We start from the raw sequence: 25,720 nt of genomic DNA, 5'->3' as shown, positions 1-25,720 counted from the left end.
GTATAGCCCGAAAATAATTAACAATTCCTTCATGTGCACATAAGTTTTGGAAACATTTGTGATGATGTCGAGTTATTTTTAACTTACGACTTGAGTAACTTTAAATTCTTCGATTATTACTTACCTATTGGGATCTGGTCTCACATCCCACCCCTGGTACGGCATATTTCCGTATCTTAGTGCTGCTATTCCGATTGGCCCTAAACGAAGATATGTATACATACTATATATAAGATAAAAGATAGAAGTTGAAAACTTCTGTAACAGAAATACAAAATTTATTTTGAAATAATTATATATAAACCAATTAAAAAACAAAAAAAAAAACAAAAACAAAAATAGTTTATTTAACTGTAAAGATACACATTACATAAAAGTTTAATATCTTTACTGAACTGTATTACTTATTAAGTCTAATATCTTTACTGAACTGTACTGAAACGTTCAATAAATATATTACTACCGGGCAAAATTCTGTTTTTTTATTTCGGGGTTATTATGAGTTTAATCGGTCACACTGCTTTACTGCGAATCGTAAAATATTCATAACATGAGTAATCAAGTTTATCAGATCATTATCATCAAACCAAAAGGAAAATTTAAGTGTCATCGAAACCACGGCGTTGAGATCCACTTTGACTATCTTTTAGATTTTTAAAATATTTCAAGAAGATTTATTTTCCAAAAAAATTCTCTAGTTTTGTAATATGAGTATTACGCATATACTCGTAGTGGTCATATTAAAATTGTTAGCCCCTTTGTGTGAAACTCCACCAAATTCCACTCTAAAATCAAATCGTTAATAAATGTTAATTAAGAAAAGTCATACAAAGAACTCCAGTCCTGAACTGCACGGTGAGTTTGTCCTCATTGAACTTGTAATCGTTCACGTAGTTACTGGTCCAAAGACGTCTCGCTTCCTGCCACTGGCATATCACTGGCGGTTCCGTCCACATCACATCTTGTGGAAGGCTAGATATGACACAATTTTGTTAAGTAAATTTACACATAATTTTACAGAAGTTCTAGAACGTTTAAAAGGTCAAGAAATATATTAATAAAGGTAACAATTTAGATTAATTATATAACTCTTATTTCTTACTTTCTTATTTATTCAATAAATTGATTACTACGACCCTACCATTCTTTATTACTAAGCAAAGTTTTAAAAACTTACTCAATACAAACCAGAGCTAGCTTCTCATACTGAGCCTCGACTTTTTTGAGTTCGGCTTCAATTTCCTCGGGAGTTCTGGTAACTCCTGGCGGAGGGGGAGACGGGGCTCTGTACTGTACCTGATATTTCATTGCTTGAAGAGATTTTGGCAGCTGTACTGAAATATTTGATATATTTCTTAAAAATGTACTAATGACCAACAACATGACAGTGTATTAACGCGGGACATAATTTCTGTGAAGTGGAAGAATTGTAGTTCAATACGTAATGCTTCCTCGTCGGCATTTTAGTTAGTTTTATAGTTAATATTGGTAATATGTCTTAAGTTATGACAAATAGTTTATATTTGCCAAGCCGCAGTGGAGCACCCTGGTGTATTATTAAGGTCGAAGCCTTCTCCTACACGAAGAAAGAGGCCTTTTCTTACGTGGGGAAAATCCATCATGGATACCCTCCGGCGCGGGGGTGCCAGAGGGTTATTTCAGACTCCTACTGACTAAAAACCACCACGTGTGAGCAATCTTCCAACTGGGTTGGGCGAGATGGGTTCGTGCTAGCATTCGCCGCCTCAATATGAAGAAAGAGACCTATACCAGCAATGGAATGTTCTATTGTAAACTATTTTCTGATAGATGATTGAACTTCCTTCACCTTAACAAGTAAACAACTCATTTTAGACTCAAAGGTTTCTAACTCATTTATTTGGAATACAAATCGAAGTTTAATGGGGAAAAGAAAAACTGTATCACAAACTCATATGACTAGCCCATTGGCGCAGTTTGTAGTGACCCTGCTTTCTGCTCCGAGGGTTATGGGTTCGATTCCCACCCCGAGTCTGGGTGTAATATAAATATTTATTTATATATTTATATATGTATATTATTTATTTATTTATTTATTTATTTATTTATTTATTTAATATTCGGAAAACCAACAGCACAAATAACAACACATAGCAAATTGAACTAAACAACATTTGGCTAATGAAAGGTCTTCACGTATAAGAACTAGTACATAAATAAACATATCATGCGGACAGAGTAGTTGCACGTCAAGATATTATTACATAACCTTTTTTGAACATTACATATACATATATCAACTAAACAATGCAAAGAAATTCTGGTTCAATAATCGCCTCGCCACCACCACACCCGAACAGAATACATCAAAATCGCTCTGTCTACACAAATTATTTAAGCCTTTACTCGCGCGCCACAGGAAAGCGTTTTGACAGTAATTTGTGGATACCAGAGGTAGTTGAATAGGTGTGTAGTGCCGTACTGATTTCAATGGTACAATGAAATTAATTTTAGAAAGTAGTTCCGGAGAGTTAATTTTATTAGTAATAAGTTTTATTAAAAAAATAATGTCAGCAATTTCACGACGTTTGTATAAAGGAAGCAAGTGGAATCGTGCACATTGATTAAGGTAAATAGTAGAGGAGTACGGTAGCTTTAGACGAAAACACAAAAACTTAACAAATTTCATTTGTAGTTGCTCGATTCTATTTGTGTACTTTTTATAGCGGGGATTCCAGATCTCTGATCCATATTCTAAGATACTCCTAACAAACGTGCAGTATAAAATCTTAATAGTTTTAATGTCCTTAAAATTTTCTGAAGTTCGCATGATGAATCCCAGTGCTTTCGAGGCTTTCTTAATAATTTCATCAATATGCTCATCGAAGAGAAGCTTCGAATCGTGGATCACCCCAAGATCCCGCACTTTCGTAAGTCTCTGTAAATTCTGACCCTTTAGTCGATATTCTGATGGAATGTGGGCTGACTGACGACAGAATGACAAAAGTGAACACTTAGATGGATTAAGGTCCAATTTATTTAATTCGCAATAATTGCTCAGACGTAATAAATCCGCCTGAAGGTCAACCACGTCGGATCTGGTTGCGATTGTCTTGTAAATCTTCATGTCGTCAGCAAAACATAGCAATTTAGAGTGTCGAAAGCATGATCCAATATCATTTACAAAGATCAGAAACAGCAGTGGACCTAAGAGGGAACCCTGGGGCACACCACTAGGAACAACAACCCAACTAGATATGTAGTTGTTGATAACTACAGCCTGGGATCTGTTAGAAATATAGGACTCAAACCACCTAAGTAAGTCACCACAAATTCCAATATTTTCGAGCTTACGGATGAGGGTAGGATGATGTATTCTATCAAAACATTTGCTGTAATCCGTATAAATAACATCCACTTGCCCTCCCCTCACCATACCACTAATTATAAATTCGTTTAACAAGATAAGGTTAGATACAGTTGACCGTTCTTTCAGAAAACCATGTTGGGAATCGGAAAAAGAGTTTTTAAGTGAAGAATATAATTGTTTATATACTATTTTTTCGAATACTTTAGCTACAACGCATAATTTTGAGACTGGTCTATAATTTGAAACATCGGATTTTGATCCTTTTTTGTGTATTGGTGTTATAAAAGCTGACTTCCATATGGATGGAATATTATTTTCTGACATAGATTTTACGAATAATAAATGAATAGGCTTAGAGATAGATGCGGCGCATTTAACAAAGAAAATAGGAGGCAAATAGTCGGGACCAGCTGACTTATTAATGTCCAATGATAAAAGAAGCTTAGAAACTTCATTTATGTTAATATAAACACTTGAAACGTTAATTAATACCGGGATATTACTGTCTAGGGCTTGATTTGTATATCCCGATGAGGAAGAGGGTTGAATAAAAGTTGAATAAAAAAACTCTGAAAAAAGATTAGCAATAGAAGTCCCATCTGTTGCAACCATGCTGCCGTATTTAATGGTATTCGGCATGTTATGTGATTTATATCGTGATTTTACAAACGTCCAAAAATATTTAGGGTTGTCTTTAATTGATTTTTCAACACATGATATATATATCTATGTCTGAGTGTTATCTTAATTATAATTAAGATAACACTCAGATTCAAGGTGATTAACTCTTTTTTTGAGTAGCTTATAAGTGAGAAAGTCCGAAAGGTTACCATAGTTTTTAAACTTTTTATAATATTTATTTGGACTACGCAAATATGACCATATTTCGGAATTTCGCAAAAAACTCAAGTGGCTCCCAATTCGCCTTCGCAGGAATACTCATGTTCTTACCCTACTTTACTCCATTTTATTTAATCCCTTTACCCCTTCCTATCTGAAAGAACGTTTCAAATTCCTTGGTGATTCTCACGAACGCTGTCTTCGTTCTGACAGTAATTTTCTTCTTGAAATTCCTTCTCACTCCTCTTCCTTTTATGACAAATCTTTTACAGTTCAAGCCTCTCGCTTATGGAATACCTTGCCCTTGAATATCAGACGTGTACAAACACCTGCACTTTTTAAAAAGACTGTTTGGAAGCATTTTCTTCAAACTCAACAATAAACAAGTAATTTATAATTATAATGTATACATATATGTATTTACATGTATGTCTGCATGTACGTGGGTATATATGTATATATGTCAGTATATATGTATGTATTTATGTATCTATTTATGTATGTATGTATGTATTTATGTATCTATTTATGTATGTATGTATGTAGGTATGTATGTATGTATGTATATGTTTAATTATTTGAATATTTATAACAAATTTGTTGTAACTTGTACACCTATGCTGACGCTAGACCATTTCCTTTGCCCTAAGGTTGCCTGGAAGAGATCGCTTTTTAGCGATAAGGCCGCCCTTTGTACCTAATGAATATATTGTCAATATTTTCTTTCTTTCTTTGATATGTATTATTTCTGTTTTTGGTGTACAATAAAGTGTATTATTATTATTATTATTATTTATACTTTTCTTTTATACATTTTTTTAAGGACGGTGAATACCAAACAGGATATTTATTTTCTCGACAAATTTTAGAGGGTATATATAAATCTATTATTTTATTTATGAGTGAGTAAAAAATATCGACAGCAGATTCAATATCTCTGTTTAAAAATTCTTCATGCCAATTAATAGTATCTATTTGACGGTTTATTAATTCGTAATTCCCCTTGTGAAAAATACGTTTTAACCTTGATTCTGGCTTTAGGCATACATTAAGATGGGATTTTAAACTAATAATAAGGGCTTTGTGATGCGGATCGAGAGGAACCAATGGATCAAAACATTCAGTAACGTCAACGGTGGTGTTAGATAATACTAGGTCTAAAATTTTACCGTGACTGTTCAAAACACTGGCTTAAGTCAAATGTACAAAGTTCATCAATTAATATATGTTCATCAGGGCTAGTCACATTACTCGCCGTAAATGAACCGTCACTGCTATATACCCAAGTTATACCACTCAAATTATAATCTCCGACGATCAAAAAAATGTCATTAGGTCGATTCAATATACATCTACCGAGCATACTTAAATGATTCTGTAGTTGATCTGAAAAAGTCAACCCCATTTTCTGTTGACACAAATAAATAACGCATAAGTTTAGTTTTACAGACCTATTACTATTATTACATTTAATTGGTAAAGATAACCACATGTCTTCTGCGGTAGAATTAAATTGAAACTGCGAGGTAGCATGAAAATCCTTCTTTACGGCAATTAGCACACCGCCACCGCGACTTTGTTTAGTGAAGTCGTAATTCCTATCTCGCCGCCATACAATATATCTAGCATCAAACAATTCTGAGTCACACACACCATCCAATAACCATGTCTCCGTTAAAATGATTACGTCATATGAATTAAGGCATACATTTCTATAGAAAATTGAAGTCTTGGATCGCAGTCCCCTGACGTTCTGATAGTAAATGTTCACATTATATTTACTTACAAAATTTCTACTATAAGAATCCATTGCTAAGTTTCAAATTAATTTTTAAAATAACTACAAAGTAAAAATAATAATCAAAAGTATAAATCCAGAATAATATTAAGTTATAGGTATAATTGATTAATAATACCGTCAAAACATTCAAAGGACTGCGAACGAGCGAAGCACACGACAGGTTGTGAAAATAATAATGAGAATTAGTCGTACGGGTGCAACAAGGAAAGAATAAGCTATTAGACAACGCGTACAATGCAATCCTATGGAGGCAAAGCGAGAGCGATACAATTTTGTTATTTGCTGTGCGTAGTTGAATGGTATCGCAAAGTAAACAATAGCAAAGCGATTCAGGTGGAAGTGGCAATCCAGACGTTACAAACATTTTATAAAACTCACTCAAATTAATAATTTCAAAACTACGGATGAGTTTGAAAGCAAAAGTATTAAAGCCAATAATAATCAAAAAATTAAATCGCACCAACATTATAAGCAATGAAGCGGGTAAAGTGTAACAGGCTAAACAAACTTGTTTAAATCACTCAACTTATTAACTATAAACACTCCAGAGTTATCATTTTTTCTTACATGAATTTTGCCGAATTTAACCCACACGTAAGCATATTTTTTCTCTTTTGCAGTTTGTTTGACCTTATTTAACAATTGTTTGGACTCAGAATTCAAATGATCATTCACAAATACGCGTTGCTGTGACCCATGAAAACCCAAATCTTCAGCTTTCAACAGTTTATGATTGCGCGCTGCCGATATAAAATCCTCCTTGATGTATCGATTTAAAAAGCATATCACTATTGCCTTCTCCTTTGAGTTGTACGTAGGCACTCTTGAGATATAATTTATCTGAGTTTTTGGAAAGCTATATCCGATCTCCCTACAGATGGCTTCAGCAATTTGGAATAAATTTTCATCTTTCCTTGATGGCACGCCCTTAATCTCCACATTATTCAGTCGTGATCTTTGCTCAGAATTTGACAGCTGAGAATTTAGATTGTTAATTTTACCTTCAGCAGCAGACAATCTACCCTCCAAATCTACGACTTTTTTGTCTATATCAGCAGACTTCACTTTAAGGTCATCAATTAATCCAGCCGAAAAGTTGCACGACTTTTTTAAATCAGCAATGTCTGCTTTCATGGATTTGATTTCTTCCACCAAGTTCGGAAGACAATCCAATTTGTCCTTGATTTCATGGAATTCCGCCATCTGTAGCTTGATCTCCCGAATCTCATGCAAAATAGTGGCTGATGAAGCTGGTTCAATAGGACTAAGAGGAGCTGAACTAGCGGTTCTGCAGGACGGACATCTCCAAGCTGATCGGCGGTCCGTGCCCAATCTTCTCCAGCCAGCCTCAGTCAAGCCCGCACAACCGAAGTCCAACTGTTTCCCACACGCGGAGCATTGAACGCCGTCGGAGAATTGGTTGTTACAAATTGTACATCTGCCCATAGTGAACTGTGCAAATATTAATATCACTGCTTGAGGTGAGCAAAAGGTTTGCGATCCCTGAGATTCTCAGAAAACGACGTACGTGTTGGTCAGCTGTCCGAATGAGACTGATATACTATAAGTATGTTTATCGAAAAAAAATGTAGCTATATACCAGTCGGCTGTTACCTATAACACAAGCATACTTTAGGAACAGACGGCCGTGTGTGTATTGTGTAAATATTTATTTATTTATTATTTATAAACTCTTATCCGTTAGATATTTTTATACGTATCATAAATTAATGAATAAATGCCGTAATGTACGAACGCTCATAATTTCTGAATGACTGCATCAAAGTGGATAATTTTTATCTTTGCGTTCGTTCATGTGAGGCAATCAACATCGAAAACAAACATGTACAAACATAAGGTCGAATGGTCAATTTAGAAATAAAAATTTAAAGTGATTATTATTCCTTAAATGTTGAAGTAAAAGAAAAAAAAAAAAAGAAATAATTCACGAAAAAAACCGACCTTACGAAATTCGATGGGTACCACCCAAAACAAAAAAAAAAAACAAGAGATTAATATAGAAATATAATATATCTTATTTTATTTACGAAATTATCATATCAAGTTCGCAACATACGAATCATGAACGTTATTATTGAAAGATAAAAGATAAATGATAAAACAGGATTACGACCAATCGTTAATTTTAGTCGAAGATTTGTATTCTGTACAATCGATAAGATACATACCCTTATCGGATAGCAATAAATAAGTATCATTTGTGTAAAATATACGTAACGCGCTGGTTTTATAACTGTGTCATATTTATAAATATAGCAAGCGTGTGCATGTGATTTTCAATATGTGCCTGTGAACTATTTGTGCATCAAAAATATGTCTAAAATTGTGGTGGATATAATAATCTTAAGGGATTCAATAAAATGAATTTCCGTATGTGAGTATTTTGCGATATCTATGTTACTATCTCAACGAGAGATCCGCGCAGTTTCTGCTCATTTTGACGTTTTCGTGCAAATACACGTAACACACACATATTATTGACAAAAAAATGTTTCATTAAATTGAAATCTTTTAGATAGCCATTACTGCTAATTAGTCCTCTAAATGCGGTACAATACAACGTAGGTGGCTGAAAAAAATAGTCAAGTAAATACGCATTATAAGATTCGGATCTGAATTAAATTTAAATGAGACCGCATGAAACGCACTACCTTTCGATTAAAAAAATCATCAAAATCATACATAAAAAAATACAATCGAACTGAGAACCTTCTCCTTTTTTAGAAGTCGGTTAAAAAAGCAAGATGCATTCACATCCGAAATCGTTTGGTGTCGATTTATTTATTTTCTTCCACTGGGCCAATCGAAATTAATTTTTCAAGACGTACTGCATACGTACAGACGTACTCACTCACTCACCCAATACAGCCTATCGTAGTCCACCGCTGGACATAGGCTTCCATACGATCACGCCAAAAATAGCGCGAGCTTCATGTCTGTTGCCCACGGACACCACGTTGGGCAGGCGGCCAGGTGACCGCAGGGTTGGCTTTGTCGCACCTAAGACACTGCTGCCCGTCAGCCCATGTATTTCAAAGTCAGCAGTTGAATGGTTATCCCGCCATTGGTCGGCTTTATAAGTTTCAAGGTAGTAGTGGAACTTTGTTAAGGTCGCCTCTTACGACACCCACGGGAAGAGAGGGGGTGGCTATATTTCTTTACTGCCGTAACCAACCAGCGTCTCAGACGTACATATACTTAAAAATTAATGGATTTTCTTCAACAGACAAAGATATTCATTATAAAGGTAAAATTTTTTGAAGGTTTTATATAAAGTGATTGAAATATGAGCTTTGAAACAATGTGTAATACAATACAATACAAATATACTTTATTCTACAACCAGAAACTATAAATATAACATAAAATATGCAAGAAGAAATAACAATAAAAAAGAAATGTACAAAAGGCGATCTTATTGCTAAAGAGCGATCTCTTCCAGACAACCTTTGAAAAAGAACTTGAATACGAATAAAGTGGCATAGAGGCAATGTATGGTAAAATTATTACTCTTTCATGTTCCTACAAAAAAGTCTACGGTAGCATATTTCTATATTTTAAGGATTGGTTCAGGATTCAACCTGTAATATCCCATTGCTGGGTACTGACATCTTTCTCCATGTAGGAGAACTATCAGAGCTTAATCCATCACGCTGCCCAACTGCGTGATGGCGGATATATTCCCTACAATACTAACGATCTACTAACGATCGCTATCAGGTGTATATGATACCAACCAGAAGCGATAGCTTAACGTACTCTATGAAGCACGGTTGAAACAAAGTGGAAGACTCATAAAGACAGTCATCCAAAGCGGAAACAAATATTTGTACAAATATCCGTCCCGAGGGGAAACTGAACCCGCAAACCACTGTTGTTATGTAAGATATCAATTAAGCTAGCATAATTTTGGTCGGTGGACTCACGTCTGCATTAGGGATACTAAGATAGAATAATTAGTTCTCTTAATGTAAGCTGCAGTAGTGTACCAAGTAAACGATCACTAACCAAACTAAAAATCGGAATAACAAAAGCACGGGCACTATAAGCCTGTGGACATAACTTTGTATATAAAATAAAACCACTGTTGTTTGACACCTGTACACGAACCACTACACCAGAGCTACACCAGAGCGGTTGTGATAGCTGTTATATACATTACTACGATATGTTGCTGTACCAATTATACCTTCTTAAAATATTTACATACCAAAGGCTAAATTGAAAGCTATTTAGACTGACAAAGTATTATTCCTTATCTCGTAAAATACGTTAGTAACCTTAAGCATTTCATTTAAATCATTATAATCCCTTACACCATATAATTTAGCTGTGATCCGCTGTTTTACACGCGTTAATTTAAGGAAAAAATAGCCTATGACCTTTCTCGGTAAATGGGCTATCTAACACAAAAATACTTCTTTAATGTGAACCAGTTGTTTCTGAAAGGATCTAGCCGGATAAGCGTATGAAAACTGCACTCGCGTCTAATGAAGGATTCTTACTTCGTTTTTATTGTTTTTCATCTAAAATAGCCATACACTTAATCTCACATCCCTAACCCCTATAGTAAGGGAATAATGGGGGTGACAACCCTTAACGAAAGATTTTTATTTCTCAGTACCTATTCAAGATATCTTCATGAAATTAAAACCATATATGACTATCGATAAATTAATTATAATATATTTTTTTTAGAATTTTCGCAATATTAGAAACTGTAAAAAACGAGAAATATATTTTTTGGGGGTGGTTTTTTATACCAACCCCTAAAGTGACACCTAACAAAAAAATATATCTTATTTGTTAATAAGTTTGCTATTACATGTTAAAGTTACAAAGGAGTAGAATTGGTGGAACATAGCTTAAAAAAAATAAAATCAATTAAAGCATGTAGTTACACGAAACAATGTATTATAAATTAAACGCCTCAGCCTGTAATATCCCACTATTGGGCATAGGCCTCTTTCCCCACGTAGGTGAAGGAACAGAGCTTAATCCATCACGCTGCTCCAATGCGTGTTGGCGGATATATTCCCTACTATGAGTAACGATCGCTATCAGGTGTACATGATAACAACCGGGACCGACGGCTTAACGTGCTCTCCGAGGCACGGTGGGGAGACCCACTAGGACTGCACAAACACCCAGACCACGGCAAACACCTGTATCATTATCATCATATGCCTACACAGTCCACTGCTGGACATAGGCCTCTACAAGTTTACGCCAAAAATAGCGTAGCCACGCTGCCAAATAGCCACGCTGGGCAGGCGGGTTGGTGACCGCAGGGTTGGCTTTGTCACACCGAAGACGCTGCTGCCCGTCTTCGGTCTGTGTATTTCAAAGCCAGCAACCTATATGGCCAATACAAATGTTTGTCATGTGCGGGGATCGAATCCGTAACCGCCAGCGCAACAGGTATAATCCATGGCTGTGACCGTTGCGCCAACACGGCGTCTAAGCTAAATACTAAGCTATGCGTTACGGGTATTGACGCGTCTACCCGTAAGAAAAAGCCTTTCTGTGTAGAAACGGAGAAGTCATTTTAGTCATTTTAAGCTCTAATCTGCCGAAAAATTCATGATAAAAAGTATCTCCAATTTTTCGTTAATTAGTGGAAAGGGTGACCGCTTGCCGTCCTATGGATGAAAATATTAGAATTGCCACGGATAATGTTTTGCATAACATAGAAAATAATGACGATTGTCAATATTCACATTGGCTGAGTGGAAAGGTGTCATGAAAGATCATTTATTTATTTAAAAAAAATTTATACGTACAAAATTATATACAAAATATATTTGTCATGGAGACTTAAGTATAATGGGTGTGCTTATCCCTGTAAGAGATTTCTTCCAGCACACCCAAAAAGGAACGGTTACAGACAGAAATTAAAGTAAATAGACGTACAAAAGAAAACATTAAATCATTGAAATATATATACATATATACGCACACTCACACACACATATCTAGACATATACGTACATACACACGTGCAAACATATACTCACACAAAATAATAATATTTAAATATAAATATACTATACCCACATAGTTAAAATTGTGATAAAGAAAGATAATGATTTTTTAATTTATTTTTAAAAGTATATATAGTCGAGAATCGAAGATTACGTTCCAGACGATATAACAATGATAAGAAAATTGATTGCTCGATATGGGAGTAATATTGTAATTACCACGAAAAATAAATCTTTAACAATCATTTGCTTTCGAGATACTGCAAGTAATATTTTGACTAATTCGTGGTACGAAGAAACAAAAGCAAATCATTGTTTGAACATCTTCGAATCGTAGAAGCTGTTGCATCAATAATTAAAGATAATATTCAATCCATTACAATTATTCATGATTCTTATCCACCACCAAGTCGAATGTTAGATAATATAAATGACGAAATTCCTAACACGATTTATTGAATGAATTAACTATGAAAAATAAAAAGGCATTGCATCATGCGTCATAATGTAGTCGCTTTAGCACTGTACTCCAAAAGCGGTTAATTTTAATTTCACGAAAAATAATTTTTATAACGACCGTTATTGACTTTCGAGCAAATAGGTCGCGAGATATTTGCCAAAAAACCGATTCTCGTGACTTTTTGACATTTATAACTCTTTTTATGATAAAGCCGGCATAATATCAATGTCAATTTTTTACATCTTGATTACAACGCCGTAATAAATATATATATACTAATATTGTATACTAAAATTCAGCTCACTAGGAAATTTTCCGCAGAACAAACCTAAATTGACTGGACTATTGTACAGGAACTTTATGTTTTAAAATTGACTTCAACTACTTGTACCAATACCAAATAAAATTAATTAACAAAAGTTAACAAAAGTTTTTATTTTTATTTTTTATTTATACAAACAAATAAAATTGGAATGTCTGTTTGTAATATTATTATAACCGCTTTTTACTAAATGCATATGGATTTATATACGGTATATATACCAAAATAAAATTTTGTAAAATTCTTGTCTGTCTGTCTGTCTGTTTGTTCCGGCTAATTTCTGAAACGGCTACACCGATTTTGACTGGACTTTCACTGGCAGATAGCTTATGTAAATAATAATAGTAAATTAGGCTACTTTCATATTAGAAATTTATTTATTTTATAATTCAGCGAACTGAACAATAACTTTTTTGTTAAACACCACGCGGACTACGTCGCAGGCACAGCTTGTATACACATACATTTCAAATGATTATTATAATATGGAGAACATGGAAAATATTCTGTTTTAAATATCAATAAGTTTTTCAGTGGTTATGAAAATTTAAAAACGTTATATTTGTTTGAAAATTTGAAACTCTAATTGAATGCACTTGTGTAGTAGGATAGTCACAATAGTTCAATTATATCTTAATACATTAGTATTTGATATTTTTTCGATACCTGCTCGTAGTCGTTTGTCTCTGGTTTCTATCAGGCTCTGGCTTGCCTTCTGATTATTATCATAAATACCTGACGCATGATTACCGAGATTTATAGATTTTTTTAAATCCACCAAAATCTTTACAGAAGTACCACCATAAATCTCCGCATCAGGAGGGGATTTACAAATAGAGCAGGCGGTGCGGTGCATGTTGGCGTCGGCTTTTATGGGGCGATGAGATCCCCACGATTAATTGCACCCGGACGCTATATGGGCTAGGGTCGTTCCTGATTTCCAAACATGCTTCGAAGACCAAAACCGTTGGTAACTGTTATTATCACAGCAGCAATAGCCATCGTTAATCATGGTAGCAGTCCACGATATATAGTGTGATAGCATAGTACTCTGATCCCTCTCCTGTATAGACGAGGCCTTTGCCAATTGAAATGAGAAACTACTGTGGATTGTTTTTTCTTAACTTACTTCATAAAAAGAATGATTTCAATTCGATTCTATTGTTTTATGTATTTTATTTCATAACTTATGCTGAGTGAACATATAAGATTGCTTTTGTATTCGATAGCTCGTGACTTGTCGTGTGTGCATTTAAATTTAATCGAGAACTGAAAAGTTGTTTTTGAGTTATTCCTAATAATATATTTTTAATTTATTGTTTTACCTGTACTACCTACCTACCTACGGTTTTTTACTTGTCGATGTAATTGAATTCGGTTTTTAAAGTTTACTCCTAAAGAAACGACTTTCATATAAGGTCCCCGGTATTAAAAAAATATAAGGAGTAAAATTTACTGAACAAATGACTTCGCTACGTTTCTCGTAACGCCATCTATCGGAACTCAATAGGGTTTCGATAGATGGCGATATTTGAATCGTTTATTTACCATTTGGTATCGCATGGATTGATTTGATTTTTAAATGTCTTTATTAAATCATGTAAGTTGACAAGTTGTTGAATTTTTTCAAGAGTAAAATTTACTGAACGAATGACCTCGTTACTTCTCGTAACGCCATCTATCGATACTCAATAGGGTTCTGAAAGACGACGAAGAACATGTTTATAAATGGCGTTATGAGAAAACGAATCAACGTTTATTTACCATTCGACATGGTATTAATCTTTTTCTTAGTCTTGTGAGCCTTTTTTGTGTATTTAAATAGTCGATCTGAAAGAAAAATCCAGTCGTGCGTCGGAGAAAGAGAGGAGATTGAGAATACATAAAATTACTAGGAAATCTACATTTATTGTGATTGTGTGTATTTAAGGAATGCAAATACGCACAAATCTTTAACTGATTATTTATTGTGAATGATCACGTATTTGTGATAAGGATAACGTATCTTACGAGATTAGTTTAAATCTGTGTCTTGGTGTCCTCTGTTCAATGGTTTAATTCGATCCCAAGACCTTGGTCGTAGGGCTGGCAAGGGTGGCATGCAATTGCAATGCATGAGAGCAATTGAGTGAATCAATATTTAATGATTATCAACGCCCATAACCGAAGAAAAAAAGTTATAAATGCGAATTAAAAAAAAAAAAGATCAAATTTTGGGTTGTCTGGAAAAAATGGTTAAATAGCCATAAGTCCGCCCATTGTACTTCACAGTCTGTAAATGTTTTTTAAATGTGTTTATTGCTTCAAATGTAGTTGTGGTGTACAATAAAGTATAAATAAATAAATAAATTATGGTTAACAACGTAGAGAACAAAAAACTTATTGGCTTTCACATCTTCTATCTGGCCTTATATCAGGATCTTGGAGCAGTCGCATAATACAGCTAAATAATACTGGTTTCAAGCAGTTTTGTGTTCCTGTTGGTGATAAAGGTGACCAGATCTCCTGGGAGGAATAGGGAATAGGGTCGGCAACGCGCTTGCGATGCTCTTAGTTTTGCAGACGTCTATAAGCTACGGTAATCGCTTACCATCAGGTGAGCCGTACGCTTATTTGCCGACCTAGATGTATGAAAATTAAAAAATATCAGGCAACAAAAAGTATCTATTGTAGCTATTTTAATGGTAGCCATAACTGTCCGTTGCGTTAGCAATCGCGTGCAGTAAAACTAGTCATTTTGACTACATAGACAGTACGTAGAGAACATATAGATGACATTATGTGTGTGTATGTGTGTGTTCCTGGATCCAGAATTTCCATCGTGCTTGAAACTTTTGAATGAGTTTTTTTTATGTCATATTTTTTTCAGAATTTGCTGTTTTACATTTATTCCTGCAGTATTCGCTGGTCTGCCCCATTTTAAAACCGACACAAATTCGAAATGTTTAACCGGTTATATGACTGACGTGCAGAAGTGGGTCGACAAATATGGACACCTCACTCATTATGGCAGTAAGTATTTATGTTTACAAATAAATAAAATTGGAGTTGTCTGTTTGTAATATTAAAATAACCGCTTTTTACTAAATGCACATAAAAAACATTGTATTTTGGTATATGTATACACAGTACATATACCAAAATACAATGTTTTTTATAATTTTTGTCTGTCTGTCTGTCTGTTTGTTCCAGCTAATCTTTGAAACGGCTCGACATATTGTGACAGGCAGTCACTGGTAGACAGCTGATGTAATAAGGAGTAACTTAGGCTCCTTTTCTTTTAGTTTTTTTTTTTTTTTTTTTATAAATAACTGCAAACTGAACAATTACTATTTTGTTAAATTCCACGCGGACGAAGTCGCGAGCACAGCTAGTTTATAAATACGTTCATATAGTATATGTTCATGTGGAATAGTTACCTATAGAGATCAGAAAGGCTCTCTCACAGAATGCTTTCAAAACATAGTTAAAATATGTCTAGTCAAAATAGTAGCGAATGTAATCGTTGAGTTTAAGTTGACTTATTAAAACATTAAAATAAATTGGATTGTGCTGTATTTCATTATAAGATATTTAGTAACTACATTACCAATCTCCCTCGTTAATTCTCTACAGCTTAAATAGACGATAGAAATACTATCAGAGACAAAAAGCGAGATATTTCACAAGAACTGATCTCCATTGCCTGAATTACTTTTGATATTGAAGGAAGATTAAACGTCACCTAAATAATAATTAAGATAAATCGTTCAAGTCATCATCGTCATCATGTTATATTTAAGAGATTTAAATTGAGGTACAGAGGCACAGCAGGAAATATTTTCATATAACCTCGAACTTACACAAGCTCACATAAACAATACACAAGACAGAAAGATGCCTATTGCCCAGCAGTGAGATGTTACAGACCAAATCAATCAACCATTAAACGTTGATCATCGTACTTTATACTCGATTTTTAATACGAAACATTTAAATTTTCAGATAAAAATGCATCAAGCATAGTAATAACACCTGCAAACTCAATAAGTCCTGTTATGGCGTTGGAATATGAAGTGCTCAATTTTAAATGTTCAGAAGAATATAGTATTAAATATCTTAGCATGGCGCAATGTGGACTAACCGCTATACCTCCGGTAGGAATATTTATAGCGTAATATTTTACACAACATGACAGATATATTAAAATTGATTCTAGAAGAACTTAGCAGCTGACTTTAAATATTTTTGATTCGAAGCTACTCTCTCTGCTCTTTACTCTATTCTTAACTAATAAAATACCGTTGAGTTAAATATAAATACTCTTTATTTCATGTAGATTAAAAGTTAACAAACGAAAAACAAAAAAACTGACTTCAATTATATCGAAAGTAAAATGAGACCATCATCGACGTAGGTAGTCGAAAAAATAGTCAAAAACTACTCGTTAAATCTTACTCGAATTTCAATGTCAACACACGACACACAATCTTGCGAATAAAAAAAGAATCACCAAAAAGAAATCACAACAATAAATTCTCTAATCAGCATTTTTTTAACATAAATTGTTTCAACATTATTATATGACACTATATAAATATTTATATTATTAATATAAATACCTATATAAGTCGATAAATCCTATTTGTTTGTAAACATGGATTTGTTACACTTGGACGTGAATACTTCTTAACTGTTTGTAACGAAACTTGGTACGTGGATAGTTGACGATCTAAAGCAATACGAAGGTTTGTTATTACCCCAATATTCCCACGGGATCGGAAATTACTCGGGTGCAACCGCGCGGCGCAGCTAGTAGGTATATAAATCATTATGATATCAATTATTTTATCAACGTTTATACATGTAAAACAGTTTTTGTTAGCATTAATTATCATCATTAATTATCATCATTGTTATTGTGTTCGCTAGCAAAAAAGATGGACTTCAATTTCCATCAAGTATTGGCACTCATCATCAACTCATCGTAAGCAGTCGAAGAAATCATCATTTAAATACGCCTTATTAAATATAAGTAACACAAAAATACTAATCAAATCTTTCTCATATTGAAACGAGACGTGAAAATTACCAGCTTTTGAAAACAGAAATACGCATCGAAACCGTATGTTCAGTAAAAAGTTATTAGGTAACACACATAGGAAAAAATACAGTCCAATTGAGAACTTTCTCCTTTTTCAACCGACTTCAAAAAAGAAGAAGGTTACTCAACTCGACCGTATATATATATATATATATATATGTATATATATATATATATATATATATATATTATGTAACTTCGTCGTTTATAAACCGATTTTGATGATTCTTTTTTGTTGGAAAGGAGATATATGCCAAGAGTGGCATCATGATTAGGCAATCAGGATATAGTGATTGACATCCTAGAGAAATTGAGCGAAACATTCGAAAATTGTAGTGGTGCGTTTGTTAATTTTTTTTGTCTACTTACGTTTTATTACTTATCCATGTAATTGAAGTCGTTTTTTTTTCGTTTGCTAGCAAATAAAAATATTGGAAATCGGTTAAAAAGAATTTTGTTACACCTCCAATACAACATCAACTTGATTCGTTAACAGAGGAACTTTAAAAACCCAAATAAAACATATCGATAATTGCTTCGTTGATGAAGCAATTTTAGTAAAATTTAAACTTACGGTTTTCTAAAAATTAGTAAGAAACATAATATTAGGATATTTATCAAAATCAAAATTTACTTTATACGTAGGCCTTAAAAGCACTTTTGAATCTTCATTTTACATTAGTTTTTAACAATTTAATCATACTTTAAATGACGCTACCTATGAATTTTACCTTTTTATAGCAGATTCAAAATTTCAGTAATTTATGAAAAAACCCAACCAATTTAACTTATCCGGCATATGTTATCTCTTTAAGTATCCTGGGCAGCAGCAAAAACATCTTCTTTACCTCTAAAAGTAACTTGCTCGCTTCAGCCTGTAATATCTTACTACTAGGCATAGGCCTCTTTCCCTATGTGGGCGAAGGACCAGAGCTTAATCCACCACGCTGCTCCAATGCGGGTTAGCGGATATATTTCCTACTATGAGTAACGATGGCTATCAGGTGTACATGATAACAACCGGGACCGACGGCCTAACGTGCTCTCCGAGGCACGGTGGGGAGACCCACAAGGACTGCACAAACACCCAGACCACGGCAAACACCTGTATGGCCAATACAAATGTTTGTCATGTGCGGGGATCGAACCCGCAACCGCCGACGCAACAGGTACAATCCATAGCTGTAACCGTGGCACCAACCTATAAAAGCATATTCTTCCATATTTTCAGATATTCCAAATGAGCGACAGTCAAGGTCGAAGTTTAGTGGATACAGTTGAATATGTCACGTTCTATGGCAATAACTTTGGATTCTTAGACAATGATTCTGACATCTATGACGTTTCATTGAACGCAACACAAAAAACTGAAGTGCCCAAAGATCCAATCGATTTGAGGAAACGTAAGAAATATTTTATAATATAATTATCTCGAGATATAAATTTTCATTTCCAATAAGTTATCAATGACGATAAGGCTGAGATAAATATAGTTTATTACTTGGTATTTTCTTGTTTCTGATTCATTGTCACTCGCATTGTGCCTCATTTACCTCAACTCCTTTCTTAAAATAAAAATAAAATAAAATGTACTAATGTAAATGTAAATGTAAAATACTCTAAAACTATTCCAAATGTAAGTTAATTTAAGTTGTTGTTGTTGCTGTTTGTTAAATGTTTCAATTCAGCCTGTAATATTCTACTGCTAGGCATATGCCACATTTTGCCTATGTAGGAAGAGAATCTGAGTCTAATCTACTACGCTGGTCCATTGCGGGTCGATGGATATATTCCCTACCCTTTCTCTACTATGGAGAACGATCGCTATCAGGTGTCTTTGATAATAACCGGGACCGGCACATTAATATGCTCTTCGAGGCACGGTGGTGAGACCAACACTTTTGTTGTTTTGTTTCGTTTAAAATTTAAACCTTTATTTTAATATATAAACACACCCAAAAAATAAGATAAACCTATATAAGATAAATGTGATTTGAATAATCGTGTGATACATAGTACATAATACATAGAAATAAGTAAATTATGTTTTTGTTATAAATTTCAGAACTATCTTTGTGGTCAGTGGGATTCTATGGTCATACATTTAAAAAACTAAAAGAATTGGATCTTCGCGCTTGCTGTATACAAGTAATCGGTGGCCATACATTCCGAAGAATGCCTCAATTAAGAGTTTTATACTTGGGAGAAAATAATATACACTATATAGAGTCTAACGCTTTTAGTTCCCTCCCACGCTTAAAACACTTGGATCTAAGTCGAAATTACGCTTTCGATGAAAATGGAAAACCGAGAGACATGGTCTTTGAATCATTAGATTTGTTCCAAGACATCAGTTTGGATTCTTTAGACTTATCATTCACTAAAATCGGTCATCGTAACATCGGTCTGCTGGGCAGCCTTCAAAAACGTCTAAAAAAGTTATCCGTATGTTATTCTGATTTAAGCAATCCTCTCGGTGAGGTTTTTACTTTTACCCAATTAAAATATCTTGATGTCTCTGGAAATTATGAAATATTATGTCACCCGAGTATGTTCCAAGGATTAAACGATACACTAGAAGTTCTTTATGCCGAAAACGTGGCACATACTGATATGGACGATTTCAAAACATTTTCAAAGTTACAAATTTTAAAATTAAGCTACAATTCTATATCATCTCTGCCGCATGACGTTGCAAAAAGCTTGACAAGCTTACAAGTACTGGATTTAAGTAACAATAAAATAGTGTCTTGGTTTGAAAATACGTTTCAGTTAATGAAACAATTGAAACTATTAAATTTGAAGAACAATAACATCAATGTCATCACAGAAAAAATGTATGAGGACTTAAAGAACTTGATGTACATCGGCTTAGCCGGAAATTTATTAGTTTGTAACTGCTATCTGAGAAATATATACGAAGTCGCGTTAAAAAATGAATATTTTAAGAGTGAAGTTTTATTTGACGAAACAAATAACGATATTAAAAGTGATGTCGTATCATTTCACACAGGATTTAGGGATTATAACGATATAATACTTCATAGAAAAAACATAACGACTTTCTGTACGGCACACGGAAACTGCAATTTAGACTATGATTTAGAACTTAAAGGAAATTTCCTATTACTAGATTATAGCGAAAATTCTAGATCATATGATTGTATAATGATGTCCAAAGGGGAAACGATGGCACTATTTAAATTAAATAATTGTTTACAAGAGGCAAGGGACATTGATTTAATACAAAAAAATAGTGACAATTGGCAGAGATTTTTACTATTCATAATACCGGGTGTAATTTTACCTTTGATGTTTTTCGTTTACGTCTTTAGAAGAAACTTAAGATATTTTGTTATCACAATGAGGAACTCGGCGACTTTGAGTATGATAAATAAAAAGGATCTAGGCACAGGTGTGTAGTTTTCTAGCAGAAACGCCATTTACAAAATGTGTTCACGATCAAAATCGAATTTATATTCGAAGGCTTTTATGCATGTACCTAATACCTTCATTCGCAAATTCTACACTACTTTAAAAATTACCTTCATTACATTATTTTTTATACAATAAAAGTATTTAAAAAAATCTGGTTTAACGATTCTGTATTATTAAGCAAGCCAATCTTAGTGAGCGCAAGAAATAACTGATACTAATGCATGCATAGACATACGTAGAGCATAACATAACACAACAACACATAACACAACACGATACAACATAACAAAACACAACACAACACAACATAACATAAGACAACATAACACAAATTAGTCATCCTCAAACTATAATGCCAAATTCAGCTCTGTATCGCTTAATTATTTTCAGAAGGAGCTATATTTAACTACGACGTATTCGTTTCGTACTGTAATGAAGACAGGGCATGGGTGTTGGACCAGCTAATTCCACACGTCGAAAGAGACTGTAACATAAGTGTTTGTCTTCATGAGCGAGATTTTCAGGTATTTTTTGTATTCAACAAAAACTGTTTAGAATATTGTAAGAGTTAACATAATTGTGTTTGCTCGCAAATGAAAAAAACCGACTTCAATTACACCGACAAGTAATACAGCGTAAGTAGACGAAAAAAATGAACAAATTCACAAGTCGTCACTACGATTTTCGAGGGTTTCCCTCAATTTCTCTGGGATTACATCATCAGTTGCTGGTTTCCTTATCATGGTTATAGTACTTGGAATATCTCCTTTCCAACAAAAAAAAAATCAAAATCGGTTCGTAAACGACGAAGCTATCTCCGAACATACACAAACAAAATAAAATATATATGGTAGAATTGAGTAAACTCCTCCTTTTTGAAGTCGGTTAAAAATGGCGACCAATTTGGCTATTCACGTGCCACTGCTACTATTCCTTCCTGATGCTATTCTGCGTAACAAAAAAGTTCATTCGAACTTCATTAACTTTATAACTTTTGTTATTTGCTGCCACGTAGCCCTCCCAAGTGCAGGGCTACGTGGCCCAAAACAAGCTTGATTGGGTTCAGCTCACAGTGGTATGGTGGCAAACGTATGACGTGACATTGTGTGTGACGTGACATTGTGTGTGACGTGAAGACTTAGGTATTTCGTCTACGATAAATTTTTCAAAGCCAACTTTGTTTTGTTTCTATAAATCCAAAAGTGGCAACTTAACATTGATACGTCACACGCCGAAGGCATCTGATCATTCTGGTACTCGTTTGTCATTAACAGACTATAGATGTGTTCTCGTGGTTGATATTAGGTATTTTTTAATTAACTGACATACGTAGTTCAAAAGTTTTTTTTTTAATATCCTTTTAAGATATAACTGATTTCAAATGAATTATATTGCTTTAAGAATCCCCTAATATGTCTTGATAACTTTGTCTTCATCAATATTTCTTCTTGACGTTTCAGGTTGGTCTCTCAATCTTAGAGAATATTGTATCCTGCATGGACAGATCGCGCTCTATAATGCTGATCATTTCGAGGAGTTTCCTGCTGAGTCAGTGGTGTCAGTTCGAAATGCATCTTGCCCAGCACAGGTCTTAGTATAGGCAAAACAGTTAAATTAAAATGCTTCGATTCCGACTTAAGAAAATAAATCATTTGATTTCATCGTATGATGTATATTTTAGAACTAGTTATACCCGTGACTTTGCTCGCGGTTTTGTATTTTTTATGGATTATGTATTATTTACTTAAGAGATAAATAAGACAGCAAGGAAATAACACAGTTTTGACGTTAATATACAGTATAGAAACCTTCTAATTTTCTCAGTAATATCTTTGTATGTAATTGGTTGATTTAAAATATCGATTAAATACGCTTTTGTACAAATAATTATAGAACTGATTATAGACTAATTTCAGATTACTAAACTTAAACAATTTCTTCCAGACTATTAGAAACACGGAGAGAAGATTTAATCTTGATCCTTCTAGAAGAAATACCCAGAAGACTTCGCCCAAACACCTTACACTATCTGATGCTAACAAAAACCTACATAGTATGGCCGAGTGAGGAAACAGAACAAAAATTATTCTGGAAGAGAATGAAAAAGTCCCTTGTAACACAAAAAATGAAACAAAAAGAAAATATTTCATTAGCTTAGAGCTATTCTAGCAATAAGGCCGCCTTATTTAAGTATTTGTAATATATATATTTGTTTTTTTTTCTGTCGTGTACAAAAAATAGTATTATCTATCTATATGAGTGATATACAGAATAAATTTATTAAGAATAATAAATAATGTATTAAATTCGCATTGTGCATTCACATGGTGGATTCTGTAAATGTGTTAATAATTTTAACCTTGTAGATATGCCACTAGCGTTAAATAATATTAAGATCTTAGTTCCTTCGTCTTTTGTTTTAAAATACAATAATCTCAAACAGTACTCTATCGATTTTTATTTCGTATAGACAATTTTATCATTGATAAGCAAAACAATTGCTTACATTTATCGAAAGTTGATGAAGAGCAGTAACTAAACCAACGATGTTTTTGTATTTTCTCATCATGATTTATTATTAGTCGTTGAATGAAAGTGCCCAGCTATAACCGTTGATATAACAGTTAAAGAGTTTTAGGAGTTAACTCCTTAAGAAAAGATACCTGACCTGACCTGAGGTAAAAAAATCGTGAGTGAAATCGGTGAAATCATAAAATACTGACTGAGAAAGATCTATTTTTGAAAATTATGGTAGACGCTGTTAAGGAGTAAACTCAACAACACTCGCGTGGTAGAGCTGACACACACAATTTTTTATATATATTTATTGGTTAAGTTCTTGAAATTGTTTGTTTTGTTTCTGACAGCTGTTATCATTAAAGTATGGTTTCGATTCGTGTTTTTTTTTTTATCACCTGTCAGAATTTATCGTATTCACAATAACGAAATGATTTTGAGATACATACAGACATTTAAGAGTGTAAGAGTGATGATTATTACCGCCGTGTTCTATTTTGTCCTTTACTAAAATTAATGACACAAATCTTTAATGTCCGTAAAATTAATTAAATGATGGCGCTACTGTTGATAGAGGATAAAATATTATGAAAGCTTTTTTTTTATATCACTAGGTCGGCAAACAAGCGTACGGCTCACCTGATGGTAAGCGCGTTACCGACCCAATCCCCAATCCCCCCAGGAGCTCTGGTCACCTTACTCACCAACAGGAACACAATACTGCTTGAAAACAGTATTATTTTGCTGTGATCTTCTGTAAGGTCGAGGTACTACCCCAGTCGGGCTGCTCCATAATTTGAGCAGGAAATTCCTGCTGTGCCCTACCTCAGTTAAAGCGATAAAACTATAACAATAAGATCAAGAAGTTGAATAAGAAGTTAACGACAATAATATCATAATTGTTGTAAATTTCTTGAGATGCTTCTTGAATCCGAATAACTAAACTATGATTATTATTAGAAAAAAAAAAGTTATGGTAGGGGTTCTTACGGAATGAAAATTAAAGGAAATTGCGCAGATTTTTTCAATTTCAATTGTTTGACTTTTATTACTGCAGGACAACTTTGTCGAGTCAGTTTGCTTAAGATAATATTACACTATATTACTATACTAGCTGACCCGGCGAACTTCGTATCGCCTAACACAAACTTTATCGTATGGTATTAAAGTTCAAATTGACTTTTAAGTATTATCACAAATCTTTTGTATGGGAGTATAGAAAAGTGTTGTTTTTAGACTTTTTCAGGAAATTTAAATTTTTTTTTTTTAGAATTTTTCTCTCCGTAAGAACCATTCTCGTACTTCAAGGAACATTTTAAAAAAAGAATTAGCGAAATCGGTCCAACCGTTCTCGAGTTTTGCGCTTAGTAACACATTCAGCGACTCATTTTTATATTATAGATTAGATTAAGATTAGAGTAATCTGAGGACAACATATATATTTTAGTTATAATACTTGTTTATTATATCTACTGTACAATTGTTTTATGTCCCTAATAAAAAAAAAAAATAATAAAAATACAATACACTCAACTTACACTACTAACTTTTTATACGGTTAGATCGGCAGACAAGCGCGCTCGGCCCACCTGATGTAAAGCGATTACTCTAAACCATGGACGCTTGCACCAGGTCTACTGCAAGTGCGTTTCCGACTCTACCCCTACCCCCTTACCCCAGTGGCCATGACTACCTTACTCACCACAGGAACAGAACACTATTTAACTACTTCTAAATTAACTATAGCTTACATGTCGTCATAGTGATCGCTCCTGTAATCCTCTTCGGCTGAGGCGGTGTGATCAGTAGATCAAGATTTAACACTCCACTGCAAATCCTGTTGAAGCATTATTGAAATGTTACGACATTTTTATCCGGCATAGTTTAAGAGCAGAGAGCAAGTTA

At 33.9% G+C, this 25,720-nt stretch overlaps 1 protein-coding gene across 1 annotated transcript in view; it reads right to left on the bottom strand.

Moving 5' to 3' along the window:
• LOC123668276 (dynein axonemal intermediate chain 7-like) overlaps positions 1-25,720 on the bottom strand; it is a 60,764-nt gene that overhangs the window by 6,047 nt on the left and 28,997 nt on the right. Inside the window, exons 17-20 of the mRNA XM_045602040.1 lie at positions 25,567-25,652; positions 1,178-1,334; positions 830-972; positions 125-200 (exon numbers count right to left, since the gene is read on the bottom strand). Of these exons, the coding sequence (XP_045457996.1) occupies positions 125-200; positions 830-972; positions 1,178-1,334; positions 25,567-25,652 (462 nt within the window). The remainder of the gene's footprint in view (positions 1-124; positions 201-829; positions 973-1,177; positions 1,335-25,566; positions 25,653-25,720) is intronic.

Source organism: Melitaea cinxia, chromosome 30 (genome assembly GCF_905220565.1).
Source record: "Melitaea cinxia chromosome 30, ilMelCinx1.1, whole genome shotgun sequence".
Taxonomy (NCBI): Eukaryota; Metazoa; Arthropoda; class Insecta; order Lepidoptera; family Nymphalidae; genus Melitaea; species Melitaea cinxia.
The sequence above is the reverse complement of the archived record's forward strand: the minus strand, read 5'-3'. Positions and strand labels throughout refer to the sequence as shown.